The sequence below is a fragment of the Ceratotherium simum genome, chromosome 4, assembly GCF_057802395.1.
Source record: "Ceratotherium simum simum isolate JZ-2026a chromosome 4, ASM5780239v1, whole genome shotgun sequence".
Classification (NCBI taxonomy): domain Eukaryota; kingdom Metazoa; phylum Chordata; class Mammalia; order Perissodactyla; family Rhinocerotidae; genus Ceratotherium; species Ceratotherium simum.
The window spans coordinates 56,855,275-56,883,055 of NC_141903.1; the positions used below are offsets into that span (position 1 = coordinate 56,855,275).

General features: G+C 40.1%; 1 protein-coding gene across 3 annotated transcripts; it reads left to right on the forward strand.

Annotated features, from left to right (window-relative positions):
* Positions 1 to 9,443: 9,443 nt before the first annotated feature.
* On the forward strand, positions 9,444 to 26,285 carry TICAM2 (TIR domain containing adaptor molecule 2). 3 transcript variants are annotated; one of them, XM_087429915.1, is made up of 2 exons: positions 9,444 to 9,528; positions 23,601 to 26,285. In XM_087429915.1, the coding sequence occupies exon 2, from the start codon at positions 23,660 to 23,662 to the stop codon at positions 24,365 to 24,367; it is 708 nt and encodes a 235-aa protein (XP_087286041.1). In that variant the 5' UTR covers positions 9,444 to 9,528; positions 23,601 to 23,659; the 3' UTR covers positions 24,368 to 26,285. The 3 variants fall into 3 exon arrangements, with proteins under 3 accessions (XP_087286041.1, XP_087286040.1, XP_087286042.1); XM_087429914.1 differs by lacking the exon at positions 9,444 to 9,528 and adding an exon at positions 9,536 to 10,092; XM_087429916.1 differs by lacking the exon at positions 9,444 to 9,528 and adding an exon at positions 9,536 to 9,663.
* Positions 26,286 to 27,781: the final 1,496 nt, after the last annotated feature.

Here is a 27,781-nt window from a genome sequence, read left to right on the forward strand (position 1 = left end):
GCTTCCCTCACACATTTCCAAGAGTGTAACTGTGTAATTGAATCATCCAGAAGTATTTGGAAGAAACTTTTGTACAGGGGTAGACGGGCCTGGGGATTGGGATTTAGAAGTAGGGATTGCAAGCCATTCTAGTTTTCAATTAGTTCTGCGCTCCGTTCAACAGGACACGTGAGTGATTTTGCATGATTTTAGCAGAGAAAGATGTTTAGGCCAGTTATCAAAATCAATTCAGTTATCTATTGATATTACAAATAATGCTTTTATTAAAAAATTTGTGCATATGTTATCTCATACTTGTGAATGTATATTTTCATATTACAGTCCTGGAAGATCAGCACATAAGTACATCTTTAATTTTTGTGTGTGTGTGTGAGGAAGATCAGCCCTGAGCTAACATTCGTGTTAATCCTCCTCTTTTTGCTGAGGAAGACTGGCTCTGAGCTAACATCTATTGCCAATCCTCCTCCTTTTTTTCCCCAAAGCCCCAGTAGACAGTTGTATGTCATAGTTGCACATCCTTCTAGTTGCTGTATGTGGGACGCGGTCTCAGCATGGCCGGAGAAGTGGTGCATCGGTGCACGCCCGGGATCCGAACCGGGGCCACGCGCACTTAACTGCTAAGCTTTGGGGCCGGCCCAAGTACATCTTTAATTTTATTTGATATCAACAAATTATCCTCTTTAGAGGTCGTGCTATTGTACATCCCCACCAGCAATAATCTGAAATAACTTATTTTCTGCAGTCTCATGAGTAGAGTATATTGTTGAACTTTGGATTTTTGCCAATCATATAGGCGAGAAATGATGTATCTATTGTTTTAATTTACTTTACTCTTAGTGAGACTGAATATATGTTCATCTGCTTAAGAGTTATTTGCATTTCCTCTTTTGTGAACTTTCTATATCTTTTGACAGTTTTCTCTCAGATTCAATCTCAATTTTTAAGAGCCTATATATATATAAAAGGGAGATTTTCTTCCAATATGTTGTTTGTCTATTGACTTTGAGTATGATTGTATTATTGTAAACAGAATGTTTCAATTTTACAGAGGCGACTTTACCAATCTTTTTATTTATAGGGTCTGGATTTTGATTCATAATTAGAAACATTTCTGTGCTCTTTGGCTATAAAGTAAAACATCTGTATTTTTTTCAGGGCTATTATTTTTTTCATATTTTCCTTTTAAAACAAGCGATGGTCTGAGGTATTGATCCAATTTTATTTTTTTCAATAGTTCTTCAGTTGCCCTAATTTCATTTATTTAAATGTCCATTTTTTTCCTCAGTGACTTGTCACTTTTCCACCATTAATTTACCATCATTATCATATACTAAATTACATATGCACTTAGGTCTAATCTAGACTTTCTACTTTATTCTTTTCAGATCTTGCTCACCTCCTCTCCTCTCTCTCTCTCATTTTAAATGCCACAACACTGTCTTAAATATAAAGGCTTAATAGGATGTTTTAATATTTCATAGAATTAGACTCTTCTCATGGTTTTTATTTTTTTCCAAGGGTTTCTTGGCTATTCTCACTTGTTAATTTTTCCATGTGAGCTTTAGAGTCAACTTGTCTAGTCCAGGAAAACCAAAAAGACAAACTAAAACAAAAAGATTTGTTGGTATTCTTCTTGGACTTACATTATACTTGTATTTTATCATGGAGAGAACTGGTGTTTTTTATGAACTATATCCATCAGCATATAATGTTTGGCCATTTGTTAAATCTACTTTGAGTGGTTCTTGAACTTATGTCCCAAAGGTTTACATGTTTCCTTTTAGGTTTAGTTTTAGATATATTGTAAATGGAATTTTTTCTATGATATCTTCTAATTGGCTGATGTGTTTAGGTGTGAAGGCTATTGATTCTTTTTTTGAAAGCTGTGATTATAGCAACACCAGATGTTTAAAAATAGTTCTTTGGGGGGCCGGTCCCGTGGCTTAGTGGTTAAGTGTGCAAGCTCCGCTACTGGCAGCCCAGGTTTGGAGCCCGGGCTCATACCGACGCACCCCTTGTCAGGCCATGCTGAGGCGGCGTCCCACATACAGCAACTAGAAGGATATGCAACTATGACATACAACTATCTACTGGGGCTTTGGGGAAAAAAAGGGAAAAAAAAAAAGGAGTGGCAATAGATGTTAGCTCAGGGCTGGTCTTCCTCAGCAAAAAGAGGAGGATTGGCATGGATGTTAGCTCAGGGCTGATCTTCCTCACACACACACACAAAAAAAGCCCTTGATTAAAACAAAAAATAATTCTTTGGGACTTTATTTCACCCTTTTTCAATTTTTCAAAAGTTCATCCTGTAGGACCAGCTACTTTTCCATTTTGATTCTTTTTATCTGACCTTTAAACTTTGTTGGTGGGACTAAAGCTACGTTTCTTCTAGGGATCTAGGGTTAAAGTTACCCCTTCCCTCTATGTAGGAAAGATAATTCTTAGTACTCTAGTCAGTGCCCGCTGATTTATGAGTTTTCCACTCTGGCTATCAGCTACAGGCTTTGTTCACAGCCTTGTGTGAACTACAGACACTATTCCCTCCGGTCCTTTCAGCTTAGATTTTTCCTAGCCTGGATTGTTTTCATCACATGTATTCCCTAATTAGTGCTCAGTTAAAATTTGAGTGGGACCCTCTGCAGATCTCCAGACTCCTCTCTGTGTGCAGCTCTCTTTTCTTGGTGCTGTGCCTTACAAACTCCAGGTTCATTGGATTCCTTGGGCTCCCAACTCTGTCTCCTCAACTCAGGTTGTCAGGCAGGCTCTACCCGGGTTTTCCCTCCCTATGCCTTGGCCTTGAAACTTCCTCCAGGCAGTAGGACGGAGCGGTGTTAGGGCTTACTTCACTAGTTTCCTGTCTCTCGAGGATCACTGGTTTTCAGTGCCTGATGTTTTGAGTACTGTTATTTCATATATTTTGTCCATTGTTTTGATTGGTTTAGGCCAGTGGATAATCTCGTTCCTTTTACTCCATATTTTTGCTATAAATTGTATTTTCATCAAAGTAAATCATACTAATTCAAAGAATTATTGTATATAAAACTATGAAAATAATCTCACAAGCTTTATAATAAAAAATAATTGTTTTCAACTCTTAGTCCTTTTGGCACTTACTGCCCTGTGTTTAGATAACGTGCTGTTGCAGCAATTTAATTATTAATTTTTAGATTACTTTTTGATTTTCCATGATGGAAGACGAGGATTTATTTTCTTACCACTCCTTCACAATATTTACACAAACACTTTTGTATGTACATTGCCTGCACAAGCACACAGATTTCCATTAGTTTCATTTTTGCAAACTTACATCCTCTAATCTTTTGAAGGTCTGATTTATTTAAATCAGGATTCTTTGTTTATTTCATTATGGCTCCATAAATTTTCTTCTCTAAAAAGACATGTAATTAATATAATTACATTTCTTCTGTTTACAGCCATTCTTTTTGAAGTTTTCCCCCTTCCCATTTCTAGTTTGATGACTCTTGTCTGATTTTTCAACAGTACTATAAAACTACACTGACTGTCACTTTCTACATATTAAAATATGTCGGATAATCTATCAGTCCCATTTCTCCTTTGAGACATTCCAGCTATAGTCCTCCCCCTTTGTGAAACACTCTGGAATAGTTGCTGGATCTTCTGCACAAGTATCCTCATGGAATATACTTCCGGCGTGCTTATTGGAAGCTCTACTCGATGGATCCCAAGTCTTCCTCTGCTTTTGGTCTACTCCCTTGTTTTAGTGGAGTAAAACTTCCAGAAGTTCTCTGAGAAAGAGTGCATTTGAGACCTTCAATGTCTGAAAATGCCTTTATTACTTACATTCACTTCTAGTTTGGCTTGTATAAAGTTTAGAGTGAGGCATAAAAAGCTGATTGGAACCTCTGTGACTATATGCACGATTTGTCAACTGGTGGGTCTCACTGGGGTAAATGAGAGAACACTGACCATTTCAAATTTCACATTTGTAGGGATTTTCTTTGGGGCCATTTAAATTCTCCAGGGGAAAAAAAAAATCTCTTCAAATCTCCATCTTGGAAAATGTGTGCTTATCAGAATACTCTTTAAGCTAAATTGTTGGAAAAGAACTAAGAGTGACAGTTCTGTATGAATTATTTCAATCCATTTCCCTGATTTCATAATGTGTCTTTCCCTTCCCATTCATACTATTTTTGGTTTCCCTGATTTGGAAACCAGCTAAGGTTTTCCCAGTGGTTCTTGAACTCTAGCGTGCATCACAGTCACCTGGAGGGCTTGTTAAAACAGTGTGCGTGGACTCCTTTTCAGATTTGTGTTTCAGTGGTGGTGGAGCCTGAAATTTGCATTTCTAACAAGCTGCCTGTTGATGTTGCTGGTCCAAAGACTGCACTTTGAGAACCACTGTCCTGTATGAGGTTTGCAAATATTACATATTCTTTCACTGCAATATGTAAAATTTATCTTTGCACATAGTTAGTATAATTAAGTACAATAGAAAAATTTGTCAATCTCCTGTGATTTCAATGAGAGATCATTACCTGTTTGGGTAGTTTTAAGGCTTTTGAGGACAAATTTGACCAATTTTCTCTCTGAGTACCCAGATTAGAAGCAACTTCATTATGAAAGAAAGGACTTCAGCAGAGTGACTACAACTACGGTCTCTGGAACCAAGCTTCAGGATTCCTCTTCTGTGGGATGAAGTTAATTAAGCTCCCTCTGCTTAAGTTCCATCATCTCCTCTGGGAATATCAATAGTTCCTACATTGTGATGTTATGTGAAAACTTCGTAAGATAATAAATGAAAACCATTTAGTGCAGAGCTTGGCCCACAGTAAACTCTCAATGTGTTGTTTGTCATCAGCAGCATTATCAGTCTTATTATTATCATCATCAATAAACTGGTGCTGTGCCTAATAAAATCATATGGGATTCTGGGGTTGACTCAGCTCTAATGCAAACCTTCAGCAAGTATTGCATCCAGCTGAGCAATTATGCCTCAGCTCCATGGTACATGAGGAGCAAGGGAGACAAATATGACTGTTTGTCCCTGCTGCCTTCTGGGCCATCAGAAATAAAGTCCTTTGTCACTGTCCCAGGGGTCTAGTGGCTTTTGCCATCATTCATGAAACTGTGGCAGTTAACTTTTTAGCTCGCAAGTAGAGTAAAACTCAGAAATGTCATTGGTTTTAACAATTTTCTTTTTTCTTTTTTGTGAGGAAGATCAGCCCTGAGCTAACCTCCATGCTAATCCTCCTCTTTTTTTGCTGAGGAAGACTGGCCCTGAGCTAACATCTATTGCCAATCCTCCTCCTTTTTTTCCCCTTTTTCTCCCCAAAGCCCCAGTAGATAGTTGTATGTCATAGTTGCACATCCTTCTAGTTGCCGTATGTGGGACGCAGCCTCAGCATGGCTGGAGAAGCAGTCCGTCGGTGGGCGCCTGGGATCCGAACCCCGGGCCGCCAGTAGCAGAGCGCCGGCACTTAACCGCTAAGCCACGGAGCCGGCCCCCAATAATTTTCTTTAATACTGGTGAAAGAAGTCATATTATCCATTAGTTGTACCATTAAGTTAATAGTCTTTTAGAAAAGAAACCTCTACAACATGAACTTTTAAAACACAAGGTATGTTTCTCATATGTGTATATATGTATATATATGTGTATATATATGTATATATGTGTATATATATTATGTTCTTTGAAGCATGAGTAAGATTCTATAAATATTTATCAACATTAATTTTTTAAAGAATTTTTGTACTCAAATGTAACTAAAATGTGGGCTGTTTGTATATATGGTTTTGAGGTCAATATCGCTGAAAATGGAGGTTATCAATGCACTTCAATCAGATTCCTTTTCAACTTCAATATCTGTAAAACTAATGTCCTTAATTTTTCACAAATGTCTTCTTTTGCAGAGGATTGAACCCACTGCAGTTTAATTCTGCTTGGATATTTTATTTAGGCTTAAAATTGGTGCCACTTTATTTGTAGTCACATTCCTTGTTGCTAGTTTATTTTTCTCACTGGTGTTTGGGATTAGAGTATTCTGATATTTTGTGCAATGTGAAATATCTGCCTTAAGTAAATCTGGCTACATTAAAGCAGATTTCATTTCCTGTCTTAAGAGGGTAAAATTAAATTAGTTAAATGTAGAGTTTGACAAACTATTTTAACTACTTAATATTTCACTATTTTGGGGGGCAAACTAATATACTTGTTTTAGTCTATTAGCTCTCGCATTTCTAAAAGCTGACATTTATCTCAAATATTTATTATGTTCTCTACCAGTATCGTCTGGGAGGTCAGTATTTGACCGGCTTAGGTGGCAAATTGGTACACTGCCTCATCACTTCACAGTGTGTTTTACAAATAAACAAGGCTTTCAGCATGTCTGATATAAATCAAACATTTCATGATTTTTAACATTTCTCGGTAAATCTTGAACCTCAACAACATGCCAAAAGAGTAGTTTTCGTTCTTTCAATCTTTACATTTGGCACCTACTTACAAAATTATCTTAATTCTGTTGATTGCTTACTTCAGAGAAATATTTGGTCTTATTCTTTTCTTTTTTTTTTTTTTTTTTAAAGATTTTTTATTTATTCATTTTTTTCCCCCCAAAGCCCCAGTAGATAGTTGTATGTCATAGGTTCACATCCTTCTAGTTGCTGTACGTGGGACTCGGCCTCGCGTTGGACAGAGAAGTGGTGCCTCGGGGCGCGCCTGGGATCCGAACCCGGGCCGCCAGCATCAGAGCGCGCGCACTTAACCGCTAAGCCACGGAGCCGGCCCATGGTCTTATTCTTAAACCATTAAAAGTTAATAGAACTGAGGACGGTAGCATTGATTATTCACCAATGTGTACTATGTACAGTATGTACATAACAACATACTGTCCACCAAAATGATTCTTTCTTGTACAAATTCTTAATGTAAATGGACTCTCAGCCAGGGAGGAGAGACCAGGAATACAGGTGGAGTCCTGTCTCAGCGTCAGAAGCTTTCTGTCTTGCATGCCTCAAGATCCATGGTTGAGAGTCGTGAGGCAGAGCTCCCACTGGTCAAGAACAGTGGAAAACAATGTGGTCGCTTTAGATCCAGAAACACTGACCCTGTTGTCATGAGCATCTATGAGCGCAGAACTGACTTTATACATTAGTAAAATGGTTTGTTGGTGTGTTTTCAGGCACTGCAAAATACTGCTTTCCCCGAATAACAGTCTTCTGCTCATTCTTTAGTTGTACTCACCAGAGAAACAGTGGATCAAAACATAAGACATATTTTGTTAAAATTTAAACGTAACGGACAGGTGCTGTGCTCTCCATACTTCCCTTTATCGCTCCATTATTCATTTTACTGTGTTCTCACTAACATAGAGCTTAGCCACTGCTCTTACCTCTCCTCTCATCTTTTGTTTTGGTTTTGTTTTTGGATTTGTTTTGGTTTTGCTTTGTTGAGACTCGCTCTACACCCAGAAATATGATCTAATTTTGTTAATGTTTGATTTTGTTAATGTTCCATGTGTAGTTGAAAAGAATATGTATTCTGAAATTGTGTTAGGTGCCATAATCTATGTATGTCAACCAGGTCAAATTCATTAATCATGTTCAAATCATTTATGTGTGAGTACTGATTTACGTGTGAGTCTGCCAGGCATATGTAAGATATCCAGAGTAAGCTAAAGAAGATAGAGGATAAAGACCTTGAAAACACCAGCATTTAATGCCACGGGTTTCAGGGGTGTGAAGCCACAGGAAAAACATTTTACATGTTAGAGAAGCCGTCTCTCCTCTGATTTAATTAGCGTTCCCCCCCCTTTACTCTACTCTATTTCATTCATTCATTCATTATCAATGAATGGATCTGAAATTGTCTTGTTTGTTTACATATCTATTGTCTGTCTCCTGGACTAGATTGCAAAATTTCCATGAGGACTGGGACCACGTCTGTCTTGTTCACACTATATCTCTAGTGCCTAGCACACAGAAGACACTAAATATTTGTGGCATAAGTGATGGGTGCATTTTCCTGAAATGTATACTTGATACATTTGATAATTTGGGGAGAAAATTTAAGTAAACTCATAACCAATTTAAAATATTTTCATAGTACAACACGTGAATATTTATGAAGAACAATGTGAAATTTGGAGCAATTTAAAACATAAAATGTAATAACTCAAATAAATTTGTCCTTGACATTAATGACTTTAGGTTCATTTATGCACGCAATGTGAGTGTGAATGGGGAAATAAATGTTTATTGCATTTGTCATTAATGATATTTCAGTGAAAAACTTTGAAAAGCACTGATTTGGGGCCAGCCCCGTGGCTTAGCGGTTGAATGCGCGGGCTCCGCTACTGGCAGCCCGCGGTGGGATCCCGGGGGCGTACCGACGCACCGCTTCTCCCCCCATGCTGGGGCCGCATCCCACATACAGCGACTGGAAGGATGTGCAACTATGACATACAACTATCTACTGGGGCTTTGGGGGGGGGGGAAGGAGGAGGATTGGCAATAGATGTTAGCTTAGAGCCGGTCTTCCTCAGCAAAAAGAGGAGGATTAGGATGGATGTTAGCTCACGGCTGACCTTCTTCACAAAAAAAAAAAAAAAAAGAAAAGAAAAGCACTGATTTGAAGGGTTGCCAGAGGAAGAGGAACAGGCAGAGGAGACTGAAAAGAGAATTTTTCACAAAATTGATGAGCATAAAGGCCAGGTGGGGTTGTAACATCAAGGAGAGTATTTGGAGGAGACAATAATTAACGTGGCCAATTGCCAAAGAGAGACTCCCAGGGGGAAATGAAGGCAACAAAAGTCTCAGTTGGTTTTAGTAATAAGGCCACTGTTTACCTGAAAAGTTGAAATAGAATTGTTGGGAGGTCTAGTGAGGAGGAGAAACCAGCTGTCAGTGGATACGAATTGCATTGACATGGTGCTTGATAGAGCATTTCACCAAGTAATTTCTCTCTGCCAGTGCCTGCCTTCAACGGCCCATCCTACTGTTGGGTGCTGGGAGAGGAGGAGAAAATAACTCTTAGCTCTACCTGTAGTAAGCCTCTGAGACCCAGGTATGGACTTGCAACCCCAATTTACTATCCATTGTCTCCTCTGAAGTTTGGTAACTGGGTTCCCCTCTTTTGCAGGAAGTAGGGATTGCCTGAGAATTAAGAGATTGGGGGGGGCAGTTTCTGAACTGGGTTCTTGGGGTATGACTAGGATTTAGATCCTGAAGTAGATATGGTAGGATCAAGTATGTATTTGGCTTTATAAGGCTTTTTATGCTTCTTTTACTTGATTGCTTTTGATTCATTACTATTCAGTGGAGTTCCAATCTGTTTCCGTTGTGGAAAAGGAACCTGAGAAAGGAATCTTTCTCAGGCTGGTTTTTGAGGGGAGGAGACTGATGCACCATGCATTCCTGACTAGGGGTGTGGTTGACCGCAGCAATAGTCAGTGGGGGAGCCTCAAAGCGAAAGGAAAAGCCAAGGGCCATCTTGGAGGACCGCGAGAGTCGCTGTACCTCGGGAAGGGTCTATGGTTGGTTTGGGTAAGACCGGCTGTTTCCTTCCTTTAGAGTTTAGGGGCTCCTGTCTGGGAGGCCCGGACTTTGCTGCGGGCTCAGCGTTGAGGCTCGCCGGGTAGGCGCGAAGGCGGCGGCTGCAGCCCCCATTCCAGCACCCAGGTCTGTGAGGAGCAGACACAGTGGAGTCCTGCCCACCCCCAGCCGCGGCCTCGAAGTTGGGTCGTATAGGGACATTTTACAAAAGCAGCAGCAGCGCAGCGAGTCCATGTTTGCCTCGGTGACAGTTCCCTGGCGCGATTTCCCCTCCGCCTAGGCCCGCTTCTTCCTTCTGCGCGGCGACCCAGCCACCTTAACCCCAGAGCCGCCCCGCGGGCGCGCGAGGCGGAGCCGCAGGGGTTAAGTGTGGGCGCGCCGCAGGGGTGGGGACTCCGCGGCCGGACTTCCGCGCGGCCGGCGGGCGCGGGGACGGGGTTTGCGGACAGCGCCCTCCCGCCGCGAGGGCGAGGGGCAGCGCGCCGGGGGCCGCTCAGAGGGAGAGGAAGACGAAAAGCCCCGGGCTGGCCGCGGTGCCGCCCGCCCGCCTCCCAGGCAAGTATCGGGCGCCCGGGCGGGAGCGGCCGCCGGGCCGCGGGGTGGGCGTGGGGCCGGGCAGCCCCGCAACCCGCGCCGGCGCAGCCGCCCCCGGGGCCCGGGCAGGCCCAGCGCCGGCCTGCGGACGCATCGCTGCCTTCCTCTGACGGGAACATCCGCGCAACTTGCTACTTTCCTTCTAAGTTTCACTTTGACTAGAAAGCCTGTTTTTTAAAGAAACCTTAGAACCATAAGCAAATAGCCCAGCGTCCTCAATGGCTTCACGGTTCTGCCTGAGCCTCAGCCGGGCACACTGAGTCAAGGCCGAAGGTTTTGGTTTTGTTTTTCATGTTTGGCTTCTTGTACAAAAGCTAATTTGGGCTGGCAGCTGTGAGCTGGTTTTCAGTATTATATGAGTTAGGACCTCTCCAGTTTTCCATGGCAGTCGACTTAAAAAGTCTTTGAACTGTGATACATTTTAACACTTTAAATAGTGTGTTGGTTATGAATGGAGTTAAGCAACTCCATTTTATATCTCATTTAAATCAGAAAGTAGATGAGCAGGTATAGAATAATGCCTTACCTCCTTTTGAAGCAAAGTAAATCTTACTCATATGTCCAGTTTTGTGTGGAACTTGAAGTATAAATTTATAAGTTTATAAGAATGTAAGTTTATACTGTTGAATCATCTGAACTTCATCCGTGGAATTGTTTGCTCCTCATGGTGTATTTTGTTTATTCATTTAACAAATATCTGCTGATAAATCTCTTGTCATGAAATAATCCTCCCTAGACCAAACATCCCCTTCTAGGTCCCACCTATTTCTTTGCTTCATTTTATTTAAAAAAAAAAAAAAAAAAAAAAGTCTTTGAAAGACTTGCCTTCGCATTTCTATTTCCACTCCTCCTCTGTCCTCCTCCACACTCTCATCTCAGGCTTTTTGTCTCCATCACCCCCATGTCACCTATGAAATCATCCCGCTGTCGCTTGTGAAATCCAGTGTGTGTGCATGGTTTTCACCTCATGACACAGTTGATGGCTCCCTCCTCCTTGATAGTCTTTCTTCATTTGGTTTCCAGGTCACCACGTCTCCTGCATTTTCCTTCCACCTCACTGGTCACTCCTCCTGTCTCTCCTGGCTTGTTGTCTTGGCCACTAAATGTTAGAGTACCACAGGGCTCAGTTCTTGGCCCTGTTCTCTTTCTAGCCATACTTTCTCCCAAGGCAGTTTCTATCCCAAGCCATATTCCATGGCTGTAAATAACATCTGTAAGCTGATGACCTCCAAATTTTTATCTCCAATTTTACTTCTGAGCTCCAGATGTATATATCCAGCTGTTTACTCACATCTCCACTTGGAAGTCTAATAGGCATTTAAATTTGATATGTCCAAACAGAAATACTGATACTACACCCACCCAGTCCTCCCTTCTGCTTCCCCATCAGCTACCTTCCTTATCTCAGTAAATGTTATTGCCATTCACCTAGGCTAAAACTCTATGAATCATCCTTGACTCCTTTTTTTTTTTTAGCTCAGAGCCCACATCCAAGCATCCAGGAAATTCTCTTGACTCTCCCTTGAAAAGGTATCTCAAATCTGACCACATCTCATTCCCTCTCTAACACAAACCACAATTCTCTCCCACCTACATGACTGTGAAGTCTCTGATTTGGTCTTCCTGCTTCTGCCTTTGCTCCTCTACAGTCTTGCCCCAAACAGCAGTGATTTTTTTTTTCCAAATTAATCAGAACTTTCACTTCCCTTTAAAACCTTCTGGTGGCTTCTGCTGAGAATCATAAAAACCAAACTTTTATGATGGCTTCAAAGCCCTGTGTGATCTAACCCCTGACTACTTCTCTGATCTCATCTCCTACCTCCCATCTTGCTTTCCCCACTGTAGTGACACTGATGTTGCTGCTGTTGCCTTTGCCTGCAGTGGCCCTCTGCTGGACCGTCACAGGCTGTATGCCTTCACTTTTCCTCACTTCCCTGTTCAAAGGCTCTATCTCAGGGCCATAGCCTTGTTGTAACATTGTTTTGCTACTAACCCTCAGGATGGCTTGCTATTAGATACTGAATGCTGTTCTCTAGTATTCCATGAAGCTTATGGCACCTTCAGAATACTGTTGGTTACTAGGGCTCTTTAATGTTAAAATGCACAACCGTCTTTCTCTTGAGCCTCATTTTGATAAGATGTACAGTTTGCCCTTAAATTCTGTGTTTTTACAAAATGTTCTTCCTGGTTTGGAGAAGATTTGCCCTTAAATGCCAGTTCTCATTTTTAAATATATAAAATGAAAGAAAAATGTCATCTAGTTTACCAAAAAGAATACAAACTAATTTTTTTGGCAATTCTTTTTCTTCAGTAGGAAGTAATATTCTCTGATTTGGAGACTTTTTGAGTGGTACCAGTAACAGCTAGTTTTAATGGGAAGAAGAATAGTGAAGAAGGTTGTTCAGAGAATATTGCACAAGTTTTTAAGTCATTTAGTGACTAAGCTGATACCAGAATGTCAAGATTTTATAGCAAAATTCAGTTCTCTTTTTAAAATATGTAAGCGTAGAAATGAAAAACAATATTTTCATCTTTAGGAGAAGCTGTTAGGGAATAAAAGACCATTTAATTTATAATGCTTATTTCTCATTTTAATCCCAAGGAACTAGTCTGTGATGTTATCAGTAGTATATGTACTACCTTCCCTTCTTTTAGAAGAAAAAGTTTTTCTTATTTCAGAACTGGGACGCTTAAATAAATATGTACAATAGAAGATTAAGTAAAATGTGAAAAATAAGCATATTTGGACTATGAAACAAAAAGAGAAGAGCAGCAGGGTAAAGGGGAAGCCAGGAGTGAAGTTAGAATCAAAACACAGCTTCTGTATGTTGGCTCCAGAGCACTCATCCACCCGGATTCCCAGCAGCTGAGTCAAGAGACAGGCTCCCAAGATGAAAAAGCAGGCACAAGGAGAAGATCAGTTTGTGTATTTTTGCTTTTCTACCTGATAGAAGCAATTTTTAAAAAAGTAATTAAACATTTGCTTGCTCAGAGACCTGTTTTATGTATGCTGGAGATGAATATTCTGCCTCCTAATGCTTAATTTAAGTAGAATATTGGAGGAGCCCTGTTCAGTTTAGAGCTAGCAAGCCCAGACTCTTGGAAAATTTGCATATAGATAAAAAACAGGAGATCAAATAGAGTTAAACCTGGAGATGGGCTAAATCCATCTGGAATGTGCAGATATAGCACATAAGGGATATGCTTTCTGGGCATCAAGTTAACCTGACCTCTATTTAATAATACAAAACCTGAAAAAGAATTTATTTACTAAAAAACCATATTTTTCAGATTGCATTATCATTGTAGAAAAAGGATATATATATAGGGGCCAGCCGAGTGGCATAGTGGTTAAGTTCGCACTCTCTGCTTTGGCGGCCTGGGGTTCGCAGGTTCGGATCCCAGGTGCGGATCAATGCACTGCTTGTCAAGCTGTGCTGTGGCAGGCATCCCACATATAAAGTGGAGGAAGCTGGGCATGGATGTTAGCCCAGGGCCAGTCTTCCTCAGCAAAAAGAGGAGGATTGGCAGCAGATGTTAGCTCAGGGCTGATCTTCTTCACAAAAAAAAAAAAAAAAGGATATATATAGATATACATATAGATATATGTAGGTTCACACGTCTGCCAAACGCGGATAACCAATGGTGCCTTTTTGGTGTAGTTCTTTTCAATCTGTTTTCTCTAGTTTGTTTTACAAAGCTGAGATCCTCCTATATATGCTATTTTATAGTCTACTTTTTTCACTTATTATTATGGAAACATTTTCTCATGTCATTAAACTTGTTCATAACATTCATAAACATTTTTAATGATTTAATAGGATTCAGTCATATGAGTAATATGACATAGTCTATGTTGCCATGCCCCAGGTTTTGGACATTTTGATTGTTTACCTCCAATAGAATTTTGGCTAGCCTCTGATACTATGTACAAATTCTCTAATGATAAGAAAATATAGTCATATAATTCATACTTCAAGATTACAATAAAACGTCTCCATAGATCCTGTGACAGAAGAAACCTGAAGAAGTTTGAGAAACTGAAAAACAGACCTGTGACGACCCATGTGCAGGGAGCTGAGGAACAAGGAGAGAGAGGCATGTGTTGAGGCTGGAGCTGAAGGAGCCAGATCATGCAGGGCGTCATTTGCCGTATTAAGAAATTTTGATTCTAAGCGCAGTAGGAAGCCACTGCAAGGTTGTAAAGAAGCGTAACTTGATCAGATGTATGTGTTTAAAAAGATCCTTGTGGCTGCTGAGTGGAGAATGGATTAGACTGACGGAGAGTGGACATAGGAGACCACCTAGGAAGCAGTGCAGTAGACTAGGGGAGATGTGTTGATCTCAAGTGAAAATGTGGTGGCGAGGGAAAGTGGAACGATTTGAGATGTATTTTGCAAGTTGAATAGATAGGACTTGGTGACAGCTTGGAAGTGAAAGTGTAAGAGAGGAAGGGGGAAGTATCAATGATGCCTCAGGTTTCTGGCTGTCGTCACTGGGCAAATGATGGTGCCATCTACCTTGATGGAGAAATCTGGGAAAATGAGGTGGAAGCTACCTCCCAGGCCAGCAAGGAAGACAAGTTAAGAGCACTGTGCGATACATACTATAAGAGACGTAAACGGCATGTTATGGGTGTGCAGAGGAGGAATACTTAACTCAACCTGGAGATAAAAGGAAATGCTTTCTGCCAAATGTGATCCTTGAGCTGTGTCTTGAAATGAATGTACCATATTAATAGTCACATAATTTTTTTAAATATAACATAATTGCTAATTAAAAATCCAACAAGATATATTTGGATTGGCTAGTCCCTATTCTAATTGAGGCAATAATTTATATGATAGGGATGATAAAGAGCTATCTTTTTGGCTATCTCTCTAAATCTAAAAATGTTAGTCTTATATTTAGAATTGTCTAATTCATTCATTTATTGAAAAGACATTCTTGAATGCTGACTATGTGCAAGACTCTGGAGATACAGCTGTGAACAAGACTGATTTGGCCATTGTTCTGATAGAGTTTATAGGGAAAGATGAGAAACTAAGTAGATAATCATACACATTAATTAATTGTAGTTGTGATTAGTGCCATGAAGGAAAGATACAGGGTGCTAGAGTCCTATGGAGGCCAGAACTCTAACTTTTCTAATGCAAGCTCTGGTACCTAATATGAAAAATACAAGCACTGGTTTACTTGGACTGTAAATGAGTATCAATAAGCAACGTTTAATAATTAATCTTTTTATTTATACTGGGCCTTTGCCATCCTTATGGATTCTGTGCAGCCTCCAAAAGAAGAAAATAAATAAATGACAGCTGAGTCTTAATAATGTTATTTCAGATAAGATCAGGATGGATTCAAATTCTACCCCTCCTGTTCCTGAAAGTATTGATTACTCTAGTTGGGATTTTGAAAATATTTCCAGTGTGAAGAAATCAAAGAAAAGTCCACATGTTCCTCGCCAGGCTGGCACAGATCTGTTCCATTGGGTCCTGGCATCCTGGCAGAGCTTGGCACTCCCATGCTGTAGTCCAGGGGTTGGCAAACTTTTATTGGAAAAGTTCAGATAGTAAATATCATAGGCTTTATGGGTCATATGGTTTCTGTTGTAACTGCTCAACTCTGCCTCTGTAGCATGAAATTAGCCACAGACATTATGTAAATGAATGGGCATGGCTGTCTTTTAATAAACTTTATTTACAAAAACAGTTGGTAGGCCATGTTTTGCTGCTGACTTCTGCTGTAGTTCCTTGTCCTGATTTTGGATGTTGTACCAATCAGAGGGTTAGTTGCTGAGAACAGAATCTACTCTAGCTAGTTTAAGCAAAAAGGTATGCATTCGAGGGTATTACAAGATTTACAGTATCATTGGGACAGTTGAAGAGCTAGACTCTGGGTTGAGTTTCTAGGAACACTTCATAGCACCAGTTGGCAGAATCAGTCTAGTGTTGCTGGGGCTTTTGCCACAACCAGGAAACCTGCCAAATCAGGAAGCTGCCAGCTCCTGAATTACATCAACTCTGCTGGAGTCTTAACCAGCAAAATGGGTGCCTCATGCTCTTCCTCCCTCCATATTTAACTCAGACATGTAAGTACATCATCTGAAACCCTAGCTTCAAGGGAGTCTACGAAATACAGCTATTAGTACTTGTGGTACAGGAAGTACAGGAAGATACACTAAAAGGAAGTTGGAATAAATTTTGGGTGAGCCAATCTGCAATATCTGCTACAGAACACCCCTTTGGCTACTTAACATCCATGCCCCACTTCTGTCCATACCTAAACTTCAGACAACAACAATAGCAATAACAGTATGCTCTCTCCTTATACAGTGCAACTATCCCTCATAAAAACAAAGGTGCACTCACCTCCCCAGAAGGTAAAACCTAAAGTCCCTTAGGTCACCGCATCATCTGCAGTATTCATCACAGACAATATCCTGGGACCTAGCACACCCAGGAGTTAAGTGGCCTCTCTGCTTTCCTAGGGAAATGTAGGGTGGGAGAGAGACAGAGCTGCCCGGTGACCAAGAGGATAACAGCTCAGCTCTAAAAAGCTCCCACCCATATTTTTCACCCTCTTTCTCTAGGTGCAATTCCCTAGTTTTAAGCATTCTGAGTATCCCTTCTCTTAATGAAATCCTCTCCTGACCCTACGTTCATTTGTAGCTATTGGTCTCTCCTTTCCTTCTTAGCTAAGCGTTCCCGTCTCCTCGTGCCCTCACTTCCTGTAGACTCCTGAGGACACTGCAGTTTGGTCTGGTGGCTCCCACCGTTCCTCTGTAACTGCTCCCGTGAGCTTGAGGTCTAAACGCAGTGGACGCTGACCGCCGTTGAAGCACTCCTCCCTCGGCTTCGGGATGCCCTTCTGTGTCTGATTCTCCTGCTAGTCCCGAACGCTCCTCCCTCTCCGTTATTGGCCACTCCTCCTCAGAAGCCCCTGAGGCATTGGTTCTGTCTTCAGCTCTCCCTCTTTTTTTCTTTCTACCTATTCTCAGTTACTCACAGATTTGAGCCAGTGCCAAACTCTTATCCCCCATCAAGATGCTCTCCTAAGCCTCAGACCTACACATGCAAGTGCCTGCTAGACAGCTCCTCTTCTAGATCATGGGGACCCCAAGCTCCCTGAGTCCCAAACTGGATTAATTGGTCACACACTCCCCATCCCCACCCTGCTCATTTCAGCAAATGAATGACACCGCCACCCACCAAGTTACACGAGGCACAGGCTTGGGAGGCACACCTGATTCTTCTTTCTCTGTCACCCACCCCCCTTTGTTACCGCCTACATATCTTTGTCTCCACCGAGTCACTTCCTTCGTTCCTGCTTTCTCACCTAAGTTATTGCAACAGCCTCTCAACGGATTGTTCTCCCAGTCTAAGGCCTTACAGTCCTCTAGCCTAGTCTCCTTACTACAACTATTTTAACCTGTCTCAAACAAGTCAAATCGTGTCTCTCCCCTACTTAACACCTACCAGGGGCTCTCTGTCTGCCAACACGATCAAATTCAAAGTCCTGAACATAATCTATTAGGTCCCTTAAGTTCTCTAATCCTGTTTCTCTCCATCCTTATCTTTCACCACTACTCCCCTCCCCCAACACACGTGGACTTGAGCCATATAAACACCTAGCGCAAAAGGATCCTAACGTCCTTTGCCCCTTGGTGCCTCGGTATTTTTGCAAATGCTGCCCCCACCTCGTGGAAAACATCCACCTCCCTCGGCCTCACTAATGCGGAGTGTTCTCTGCTGCAGGGGTCCCTCCTGAGTGCTTTGGTAGCACCTGTTATCCTGAGTGAAGCACCAGTGCAGTGAATCCTAATTGTCTGCTTATCCCGGCTTCACGTCCCTAAAACCCAGCCAGTCTTGGCGCAGAGCGAGTTTTCAACAACACTTATTTATTAGTAACATCAAAATCTAATTAACTCAAGTGAAGAAACTATTGATTTTACATGTATTTGCCACAAGATGGTGCTGTTCAGATAGGAAAGAAAAAGGCTCTCCAAGGCTGAAGGATTCAAGTCCTGGAAGCCTTAATTGTGAATGTGTTAAATTTCAGAGGCAGTGATCTAAACACATAAGCTTTTTCTGTGATAAACACATGGACAGATTTAAAATTGTATATATTCATGTATTTTTTATCAAATTATTACTGATCATTATTTTACTTCCTACTGTTTGGGAGCCTCTCTTCCTAAGTGGTCATAATGTTTTAAAAATGCAAACATTATCTCTTAATTCTGGGGCAACAAACTTTTAAGAAAGGTTTGTATTAAGGTTCTCCAGAAAAACAGGACCAATAGGTTATATGTATAGAGAGAGAAGGAGGGCAGGAGATTTATTTTAAGGAATTGGCTCATGTGATTGTGGGGCTGGCAAGTCCGAAATCCACTTCCTTTTTCTCTCTATACTCCCTTCATAATCTCATAAAGTCTTTAGGTTTTAAATACAATCTATACACAGATAAATGCCAAATATACTCTCCTGGCTGGATCTCTCCCCCAAACTTCAGACTCTATATTCTATGCCTACTCAACATCATCAGCAAATCCTGTCGTACATTATGTTGTGTACATCATATTGAATTACATCAGGATGCACGAAATGTCTGGTTGTAATCGGTAAGACTGATCATTTGCATTAGAGTGATGAATCTGTCATATCTTTGAAATTTTTTGTTAGGTTCATTGGATTTTCTATTTCAGATGCATTGGTTTTCATTATACTGGTTGCTTTTTTTTTAATCTCCATAGTTATATTTTTTCCAATTTGCTTTATTTTTATTGTCCTTTTTTCTTTCCATATTATATGATTTTTTCAAGACTTTCCACCGTGTTTAACTCATGTGGTTTTGAGTCATATTTATTCCATTCTTTGCCATTTCTATTTTTTCCAATGGTGTTGGGTCTTTGATTTGTCTACATTCTCCCTTTTTATCTAACTCTGTTATTTCATCTTTAATATTTTTGTTTCATTGATTACATATTCTCTTTAGTGTCTCCTAGATCAGTGCTTGTCTCTCAAAGTGCTTGTCTATGATGATATAAGAAGCATGCGCGGAATGTAAACCATGTTGCTTTCTTCATTAAGAATGTCTTGCTATGAAAAAAAGTCAGCTGAATTAAACAACAGACTTAATGATGTAGTTGATTTATATCCTGGCACAATCTCCTTATCTTGTCATAGACTGGCACCAAACAATTCAGAGACTGGCAACTTGCCCATGGACTACACTCTGAGTAGCACTATCCTGGAGTGTAAGCTTTTGTTGTGTAAATTTTTCTTGAGCTTCTTTGTTTTAATAACAATAATAACCGCTAACATTTATGGAGCACTGTTCTAAGCCATTTTAATCTCCATAAAAACCCTAACGGTAGGTACCATGATCATCACCGTTTTACACGTGATGAATCAAAACACAAAAATATTGAGTAACTTGTACAAAGTCGCAGTTTTTTTATAGCAGGGCTGGGATGTACACTCAGTCAGTCTGATTCTAGAGCACATAGTCTTAATGGAATTTTGTCTTTTGCATGCTATGATTCTTCTTTATATTCTTTTCTATTTACTGTAATATTTTTGCCTACTTGCCAAGTCTGCATATTTGCCGTGCTGTTCTTTTCACCTTACTCCTATTTAATGTGGGGGATTCTATTGGGACCCTCTTTTGCCTAGATATAAAATGGATATAAAGTGAATATAAAGTGGACTCTCCTTCCCTCTTATCTCAGACCTGTTGATCTTCCCTTCAGAACTTCAATTTAAGGGCTTCATTCTGATAGGTTATATTTTTCCACATTTCTGTTGCCTAAGGGGATGTGATTAGCTCAGTTAGGCTGTAATCAATAGTAATTGGTAGTTTTAGTCTTCTAAGAGATGGAGGTGTCATTCTATCAAGTTAAAAGCAAATTTAAAAAAGGTTCAATCTTATAGAGAACAAGTTAGCCAAATCTATCAAGATCACAAATGCATTTGTCCTTTGATATAGAAATCCCATTTGGGAGAATTATTCTACTGATGAACTTGCACACATATAAAATGATTTTTGTACAAAGTTATTCCTTGCAGTATTGTTCATAATAGTAGTGTTACCGAACCAAGTGGATTTGCCTCCTGGCGAGTTAAATAAGACTCTACACCAGTGGAAGTTGTCTCACAAAGTCAAGTGTATTTGCAGCAAATAGGAGACTATGAGGAATCATTTCCAAAATGATGGCGAAGCTGAACAAAGGGAAGCAAGGACCTTTTATTTTGGATGGGGAATGAATATTCAAAAGGGAGAGGCGGGTATTCGCTTGCGCAGGCTCAGTTGGAAAACATGCTTTCATATACTGCAGGTTATGGTGATAAGGCCTAAGCTCCTCCTGGAAAGATCTTAGCATAAAAAATAAGGCAAAGGTCATGGGCGTAGCTCTTGTGGTGAGGCTTGGTCTGGTTCAGGGTGGTTGGTGGTTGCATCTCCTTAACATAACAAAAAGGGAAAAAAACAATTTGAAAAAACAGTTAAATGCTTCCAAACTCACCCTTGAGTGCCTTGGGGCTCCTAGTTGGTGACAGTAGTAGACTGGAAACAACTCACACATCCAAGAACAAGGGACAATTATGGTACACACACATGCTGCAAGATTATGTCGTTGTAAATAGAGTGCGGAAGTTCTCTATGTGCTGATATGGAAAGCTCTGAGGTTATAGTATTAAGGGGAAAAGCAGTGTCTCCCTCTCTCTCTCTCCCCCTCTCCCTCTCTCTCCCTCTCTCTCCCTCTCTCTCCCTCTCTCTCCCTCTCTCTCCCTCTCTCTCCCTCTCCCTCTCCCTCTCTCTCTCTCCCTCTCTCTCTCTCTCTCCCCCGCTGTTTGGCAGTATGTTTGCGTGTATGTGTGTGTGTGTGTACATATATATATATGTAAACGATGATACTTTTTTTGAGAAAAGGATAGGAAAAAAAGAATATATGTTGATGAAGAAATAGTAGAAGGATATAGGAGAAACTAATAAGATTGGTCACCAGTAGGAAGCCATGTGGGTAATAGGCTGGATAAGGAGGACACTGATGGGGGTGAGACTTTGCAATATAAATGTTTTCAAAGTCATTAGGTGTTTCAACCACTCCCTTTTCTAAAAGAGTGAATACACACACGTTTTTATTCTTGTGAACATTGATCTCCTGTGCGTCTCCCTGGTGGCCACCCTCACTCTCCTCCTACTTAGCTGAGGGGAGGGAGGTGTACCTTGGTGCTGACCATCCCTGACCAGGGAGGAAGATTTTCCCGGATTCTTTTTGCCAGCCTTCTCCCCTCCCATATTTCCTTCAACATTCCGTCTGTTCTAGTAAAGCCTTCTTTATTGATGGAGTTAATTGGCTCAGAGGGAGCACAGTCAGGTCCTCTCCTTTCCTTCCAGCCTTGAGTACCACAGTGATGCATCCAGACTGTTTCCCCATCTCTGAATCACTGTGGTGGGAAAGGTCTCTACACAGCTTTCCACAGCTTTTTCTCTTGGCTTTCTCCTTCCTCTCTCCCTCCAGATTAGAAGGTTATAATGAAGTTTTTCAGACATTGTCATTAACTTTCTTCTCTCTGGTCTGCTTAGGGTGGGGGTGGGTAGGAATGCTTGGAAGTTGGAACAGCACATCACAGATTTCTGGAGTCTTTTGCTCTTTTTTGCTAACTGGTATTTAAGAAAAATAAGACAAAGTTTTAATTCTTTTTGTTGTTCTTGTTTATTTTTATCTATTTAAAAAGATTTTTTGTGATCTGGCTTGACACACCATTTTACCTTAGAAATTTTTAACACTTTTAATGAATATCTATTGTATTACTTCAAGAGCTCTTATCTGCAGCAGCTAGTGATTAAGATAGTGATAAGTTGGTTTAACAAAGCTATCTCCATGAATAAGTGAAGATCATTTTAATTGACATAGTAAATAGATGCCTCTGAATGGTTTAACAATTATTTTTTTATGCAGGCAGGGGAAGCTTCTTTCTGCAACTTCACCTACTAAAACTTTTTTTCGTAATGCAGTAATGTCAGCAGTTAATCCTAGCCAACGAAGAGAGTCCGAATTCATTTGGCTTTGTTATTTGGGACGTACACATTGTAGCATTTTAGAGTTATTATGCCTTAGAATACCTCTTGGTAGCTGGCACAATATACTGTAGAGTCAGAACCTAAAGTGCAGACATAATAAATGGCAGGCAGTAGCCAATAAGTCCTTCACTATTCAGAGGCCATAGCAAACCCTTTCACTCCTTATATACCTTAGAAAGAAATTCTCTATGTGTTTTTTCTTATCTTTTCTTCCCATAACAGTTTTTCATGACTTTTTGCTGAACGGTTTCTTCTAAACCTGAATTATTTTGTTGTATGTAGCTGTGTTACTTATGTCATTATGCATGTAATTCTAATTTCTTCTTGAACTCTGGTCTTTGCCCATGAACAATATATAAAAATGCTGTGGAATATAGCCTCTGGGCCCATATTTGAAAATATGGAACCTATATTTTTCTATTTTAAATTTTCTGTCTTTTGATAAAAGAATCCCTCTTGAAACTGCCTATTTTGGGGGTTATATTAACAACATTGCCAACATTATCTGAAGATTTACTTAAATTAGCTTCACATGGAGTACTTTTCTTTCCCAGCTGGTCTAATTCTTCCACTCTGAATTTAGAATTTTTAAAATAAAAGAATGAGTATAGACTATAATGATTCTTTGTTGGTTTCACTGAAGAAAATCACAAGTCTTTGGTTCCAGAGTTGACTTCCAAACTGAATGTTAATTTTCCCCTATGTGAATAAATATATTCTTTTAAGTATTCCTTACTTTTCATGACCCTTATTATAATTTCTCCACCAGCCCCACTACAACAGCAATGCCTGACCCTAGACAAACAAAAAAGCTCTGAACCAGTGAATCCTGGACATCATTTCATTTGACCTTTCACATCTTTTCTTTATGCCGAGTCAGTAGAGCTGCCTGCTAGCCATCTTTAGGATATTTGTATTTTGTTTTGTGTTTGTGTTTGATACAAAAATAAATTCTGTATTTAATATTTGAATATTCTTTAGATTTTCCTGTTTCTAGTCTACACAATAATTTGATAATGGAGAAGGTGGATTTAAATTTCATATGGATAGAGTGGCATGGTACCTTTTCACTAAAATACCCAAAGGAACTTATTTTAATCTAGATATTTATTGTGGTATTTATAATACCACTTAAAATTTCCAAATGTTTCCTGTTATATCATACAGGACCCTCTGTTTAACTTACCTTTGACGACCTGTGGTAGCCCTTGTGAAGCTCACAAAAGACAAGTGATTTTGTTTCCTATGATCTGTTTGGGATTTCTTTGTTAGGACCTATATATTGTAATCTTTTTGAGCTTTTCAGGTTTAATGAAAGTTTCCATTTTTAGTATTTTGATTAAATTTACAATATTCTTCTACTTTGTTATTTCTTCTTTCAGGATGAAAAGAAATGCTGAGAAATAAATAAGGCTTTTCTCTTCTGACTTGGATATTTATAATGGGTATCGGGAAGTCTAAAACAGATCCCTGCCCTCTTTCTCTCTCCTGGGGTAAAAGCCACAGTATGGATACAAGTCAAAGACATCATGAGTCAGATTCCAAGAAACCTGAAGAAATCTCCCTGCGTGGTGCTGCTGAGCATAGAAATGCAACAGAGATGCCAACAGGAAAGCAGGAGAAAGCTGAAGGAGTGGAAGAGATGCCTGAAGAGGAAGCAGAAGAAGAAGTGTTCCTCAAATTTGTGATATTGCATGCAGAAGATGACACGGACGAAGCCCTCCGAGTCCAGAGTCTGCTAGAAAATGACTTCGGCATCAAACCTGGAATAATCTTTGCTGAGATGCCATGTGGCAGACAGCATTTACAGAATCTAGATGATGCTGTAAATGGGTCTGCATGGACAATCTTATTATTGACTGAAAACTTTTTAAGAGATACCTGGTGTAAGTTCCAGTTCTATACGTCCCTAATGAACTCTGTTAACAGACAGCACAAATACAACTCTGTTATACCCATGCGGCCCCTGAACAATCCGCTGCCTCGAGAAAGGACTCCCTTTGCTCTGCGAACCATCAATGCCCTAGAGGAGGACAGTCGTGGCTTTCCTACACAAGTAGAAAGAATTTTTCAGGAGTCCGTGTATAAGATACAACAAACTATATGGAAAGAAACAAGAAATATGGCACAAAGGCAATTTACTGCCTGAGATGGAGTACTCAACACATGGCTGGCTCTTGTTTTATAAAACAAATACTTGATCTTCATTTAAGAAAGCAATTTCTAGGAAAAGTATAAATAAAAGAGAACCTTACTCTTATAGAAACCTATGGAGCACAAGAAAGATAAATTTCTGCGGGACAATCTATAAAATTATGGTACTTTTTGATGTTTTGATAAACTCGAGATTGGCAGAGTTTGATGAACCTTCCTCTCACAGTTTTCCTAGTTCATGAATATGACAAAGGATATTCTCAATTCATAGTCCTTGTAGTGAACTTGAACAAAAACATTTGTGACAGACATTTTAAAAATACGAGAACACTTTCATTCTCTGAATTTTGTTCTCAAAACACACGCAGAAGAAAATGGCCCCAAGAGATCTGACCACCCTCCCTCTTGAAGCACCTCTCGTGAATGTTGCAATAAAGCAGTCCTGGTATTGTCACCCAGAAATATGGATAGCCAGAATAGAACATTTAGAATGTTAAGTGCTGATAAATATGAAATTAGAAATAGATATGAGATTGATGAGGCTTTTTAAAAGAATCCAGTCAATTGTGTTTTCCTCTCTGCTGGACTTTGCATATTTAGAGGCAATTCCCACCACTGATTAGCAGCCCTTTTGATGGTGTGATGTTAGGGGCTCCATGGAGTGGTGCTGAGATGTCCCCTGGAGCCTGAAGCTCTCCGAGTTAGTCATCGTCTGTAACCAGGGCTTTATTTGCAGAGCTTCTGAGAGGATTATGTGTCCTTGGCCAGATGTTCTCCTTTAAAATGAGTAACTTCTTTTATGGCAGCCTTTAAAAATTCCTCTCATACACAGTGCTCTGTCCAGGAAGTATTTCTCTGCTAAGCCATCAGAGTAGCCTGACTGTGTGTGTGTGTGTGTTTTGTAGATTATTTTTAGACTTGGGGTAGAAGATGTGTTTTATCACCTTCTCTTCTAGTATCCAACAGTCACAGCAAGCCAGCGAAGCCTCAAATAGACCTCTTCCTTTCCCTCACAGCCCTTCTGCTGCAGCTGAGATGAGGGAGAACTATCATTACAGACCCAGGATGGGGTAGAGTGTGAATCACATCATGTTGTAATGAGAAGAGCACCTGATGGGGGGTCAGGAGACCTGGTTCTAGTTCAGTCTCTGCCACTGAGGATGAATATGACCGTGGGCAAGCTACTCACCCTCCTTTATCTGTGAGATGAAAGGATTGGATTGATGGATCTCTAAAGGCCTTTGTCCTCTCCCAGAATGTGAACAACTAGGAACCAGAAAAGTGAGCAACCAAAAAAATAGAATTTTACAATGTGATGTATAGTCCAATAGTTGCAGGACGCTTTATATATGCTTATAATGAAAGGATATTCTTACATGTTTACAGCATAATTGATGTCTAGTGCTGTCCGTTACACTTTTATAGTCACAAAAAAGAATTATAATAATTCTTACTCAGATTCTTTTAGAATACATTTTTTATAGGGACCCTTGAGCAAAGACATTCTGCCTGATTTTTCTTTCTCCTTATCCACACTTCTCTGTTTCCCCAACTAGTACTGAGGTCTGCTCACCTCTTTCTGCAGTCCACCTCTTCATAGCCATGAACCAAAATGTTCCATGAGGAACATTCTCCCATAATCCTACTCTACCAGTACTTATAAAAGGAGGAGATTGTTGTCCTTGCGTTGTGACATGTTTTTAACCTAAAGCCCCTTTCTATCATAGTAGCTTACTATTCACTTTTTCAGTTTAAATAATAGGTATTCCCTTTTATTTTTTTTTTGCCATACTGCTTCCTGTATCTCAAATTTCATATACTAATAAAACATTAGCCACCCACCCTTCATGCCAGCCAAACCTGGAGCAATTGATGCTGAATGGTATTTTTTAAATAAATGTTTTTATTCTTTACCCTTGACTAAACTTGATTATTTCTAACACCAATGAAGAATGTGGAAAAGTGTTTTGAAAAGAGGCATCAATCTGTACTCCTCCATAGAGCACTAGGCACCATGTCTCACTTGATTTGGAGTTCAATATATTTTTTTATGATGAATAAAAATGTTAAGTACTGAATAACTGTATATGTTGAAATTAACAGTTGTAACAAGGGATTATCAAAATAGCTAAACTGAGGATGAAAAGAGGTAAAGGTGTGGCCTTAGTTGTGTGTTTGTCTGTGTGTAAATATGTACACGTATAGATTTAGATTTACACACACACAAGGAAATTCTGGAAAATTTTGCCGCATGCTGGAGAGCTTCCATTTTGAGTACTCTGTGGGCCTTATTCCCTACCCTGGAGCTTCACAGAAGAATCTGAGTTGTGCCTTATGTGTCAGGATTCTTTCAGCTGTAAGAAAGAAAACCCAAGGCCACATGACTTACAGCATGAAGTAAACATCATCTGCCTTACCAAGAGGTCCCCTAAGGTATGATGCCTCAAAAGTGTCATTAAAAACCCAAGTTCTTCCATACAGTGGAATATTATCCTACCTTAAAAAGAGTGAAATTCTGACACAATCTATGACATACATGAAACCTTGAAAACATTATGCTAAGTAAAAAAAGCCAGATACAAAAGGACAAATATTGTATGATTCCACTTATATGAGGTACCTAGAATAGGCAAATTCATAGAGACAGAAAGAATAGAAGTGACCAGGGGCTGGGGGGAGGGAAGAATAAGGAGTCATGTTTAATGGATGCAGAGTTTCTGTTTGGGATGGTGAAGAAGTTCTGGACATGGATATCGGTGATGGTTGCACAACATTGTGAATGTACTTAATACCACTAAATTGTATGGTTAAAATGGTAAATTTTATGTATATTTTACTACAGTAATAATATTAAAAAACCCAGGTTCTTCCCATCTTTTTGCTCTGCCACCCTCAGTTGAGCTCCCCTCAGAGCTGTACCGTGGCTGCTCGTGTCAGGCACCATGTACAGACATGGGAGTGTCCAGCCTAATAAGATGATGGGAGTGGTCCACCCCAGTGAAGAAAAATATTTTATTACTGCATTGTGGAAAATTGCTTATGCGTGGTGATGATAATAAGCCATCTGACTTACAGTTTTATTATTATTATTAAATTCTCTCTACCTGCACCCTGGTGGTCTCCTCCTATCAGCTCCTCCTCCCATCACCTCCTCCTCCCACATCCTCAAGCGCCACTGCTGTGGAGTCAGACTACCTGAGTTTGAATCCCACCCTTGTCCTCTATAAATTGTGATCTTGAGTAAGACTATTAACCTTTTTAGGTTTCAGTGTCCTCATCCAAAAATAAAGATAATAATACCTCCCTGGTAGGGTTATTTGAGGACTAAATGAAATAATACATGTGACACACTCAAATAGTGCCTCACACGTAGCTACCATACCAGTTCTATGCTGCTAGAACTATTATT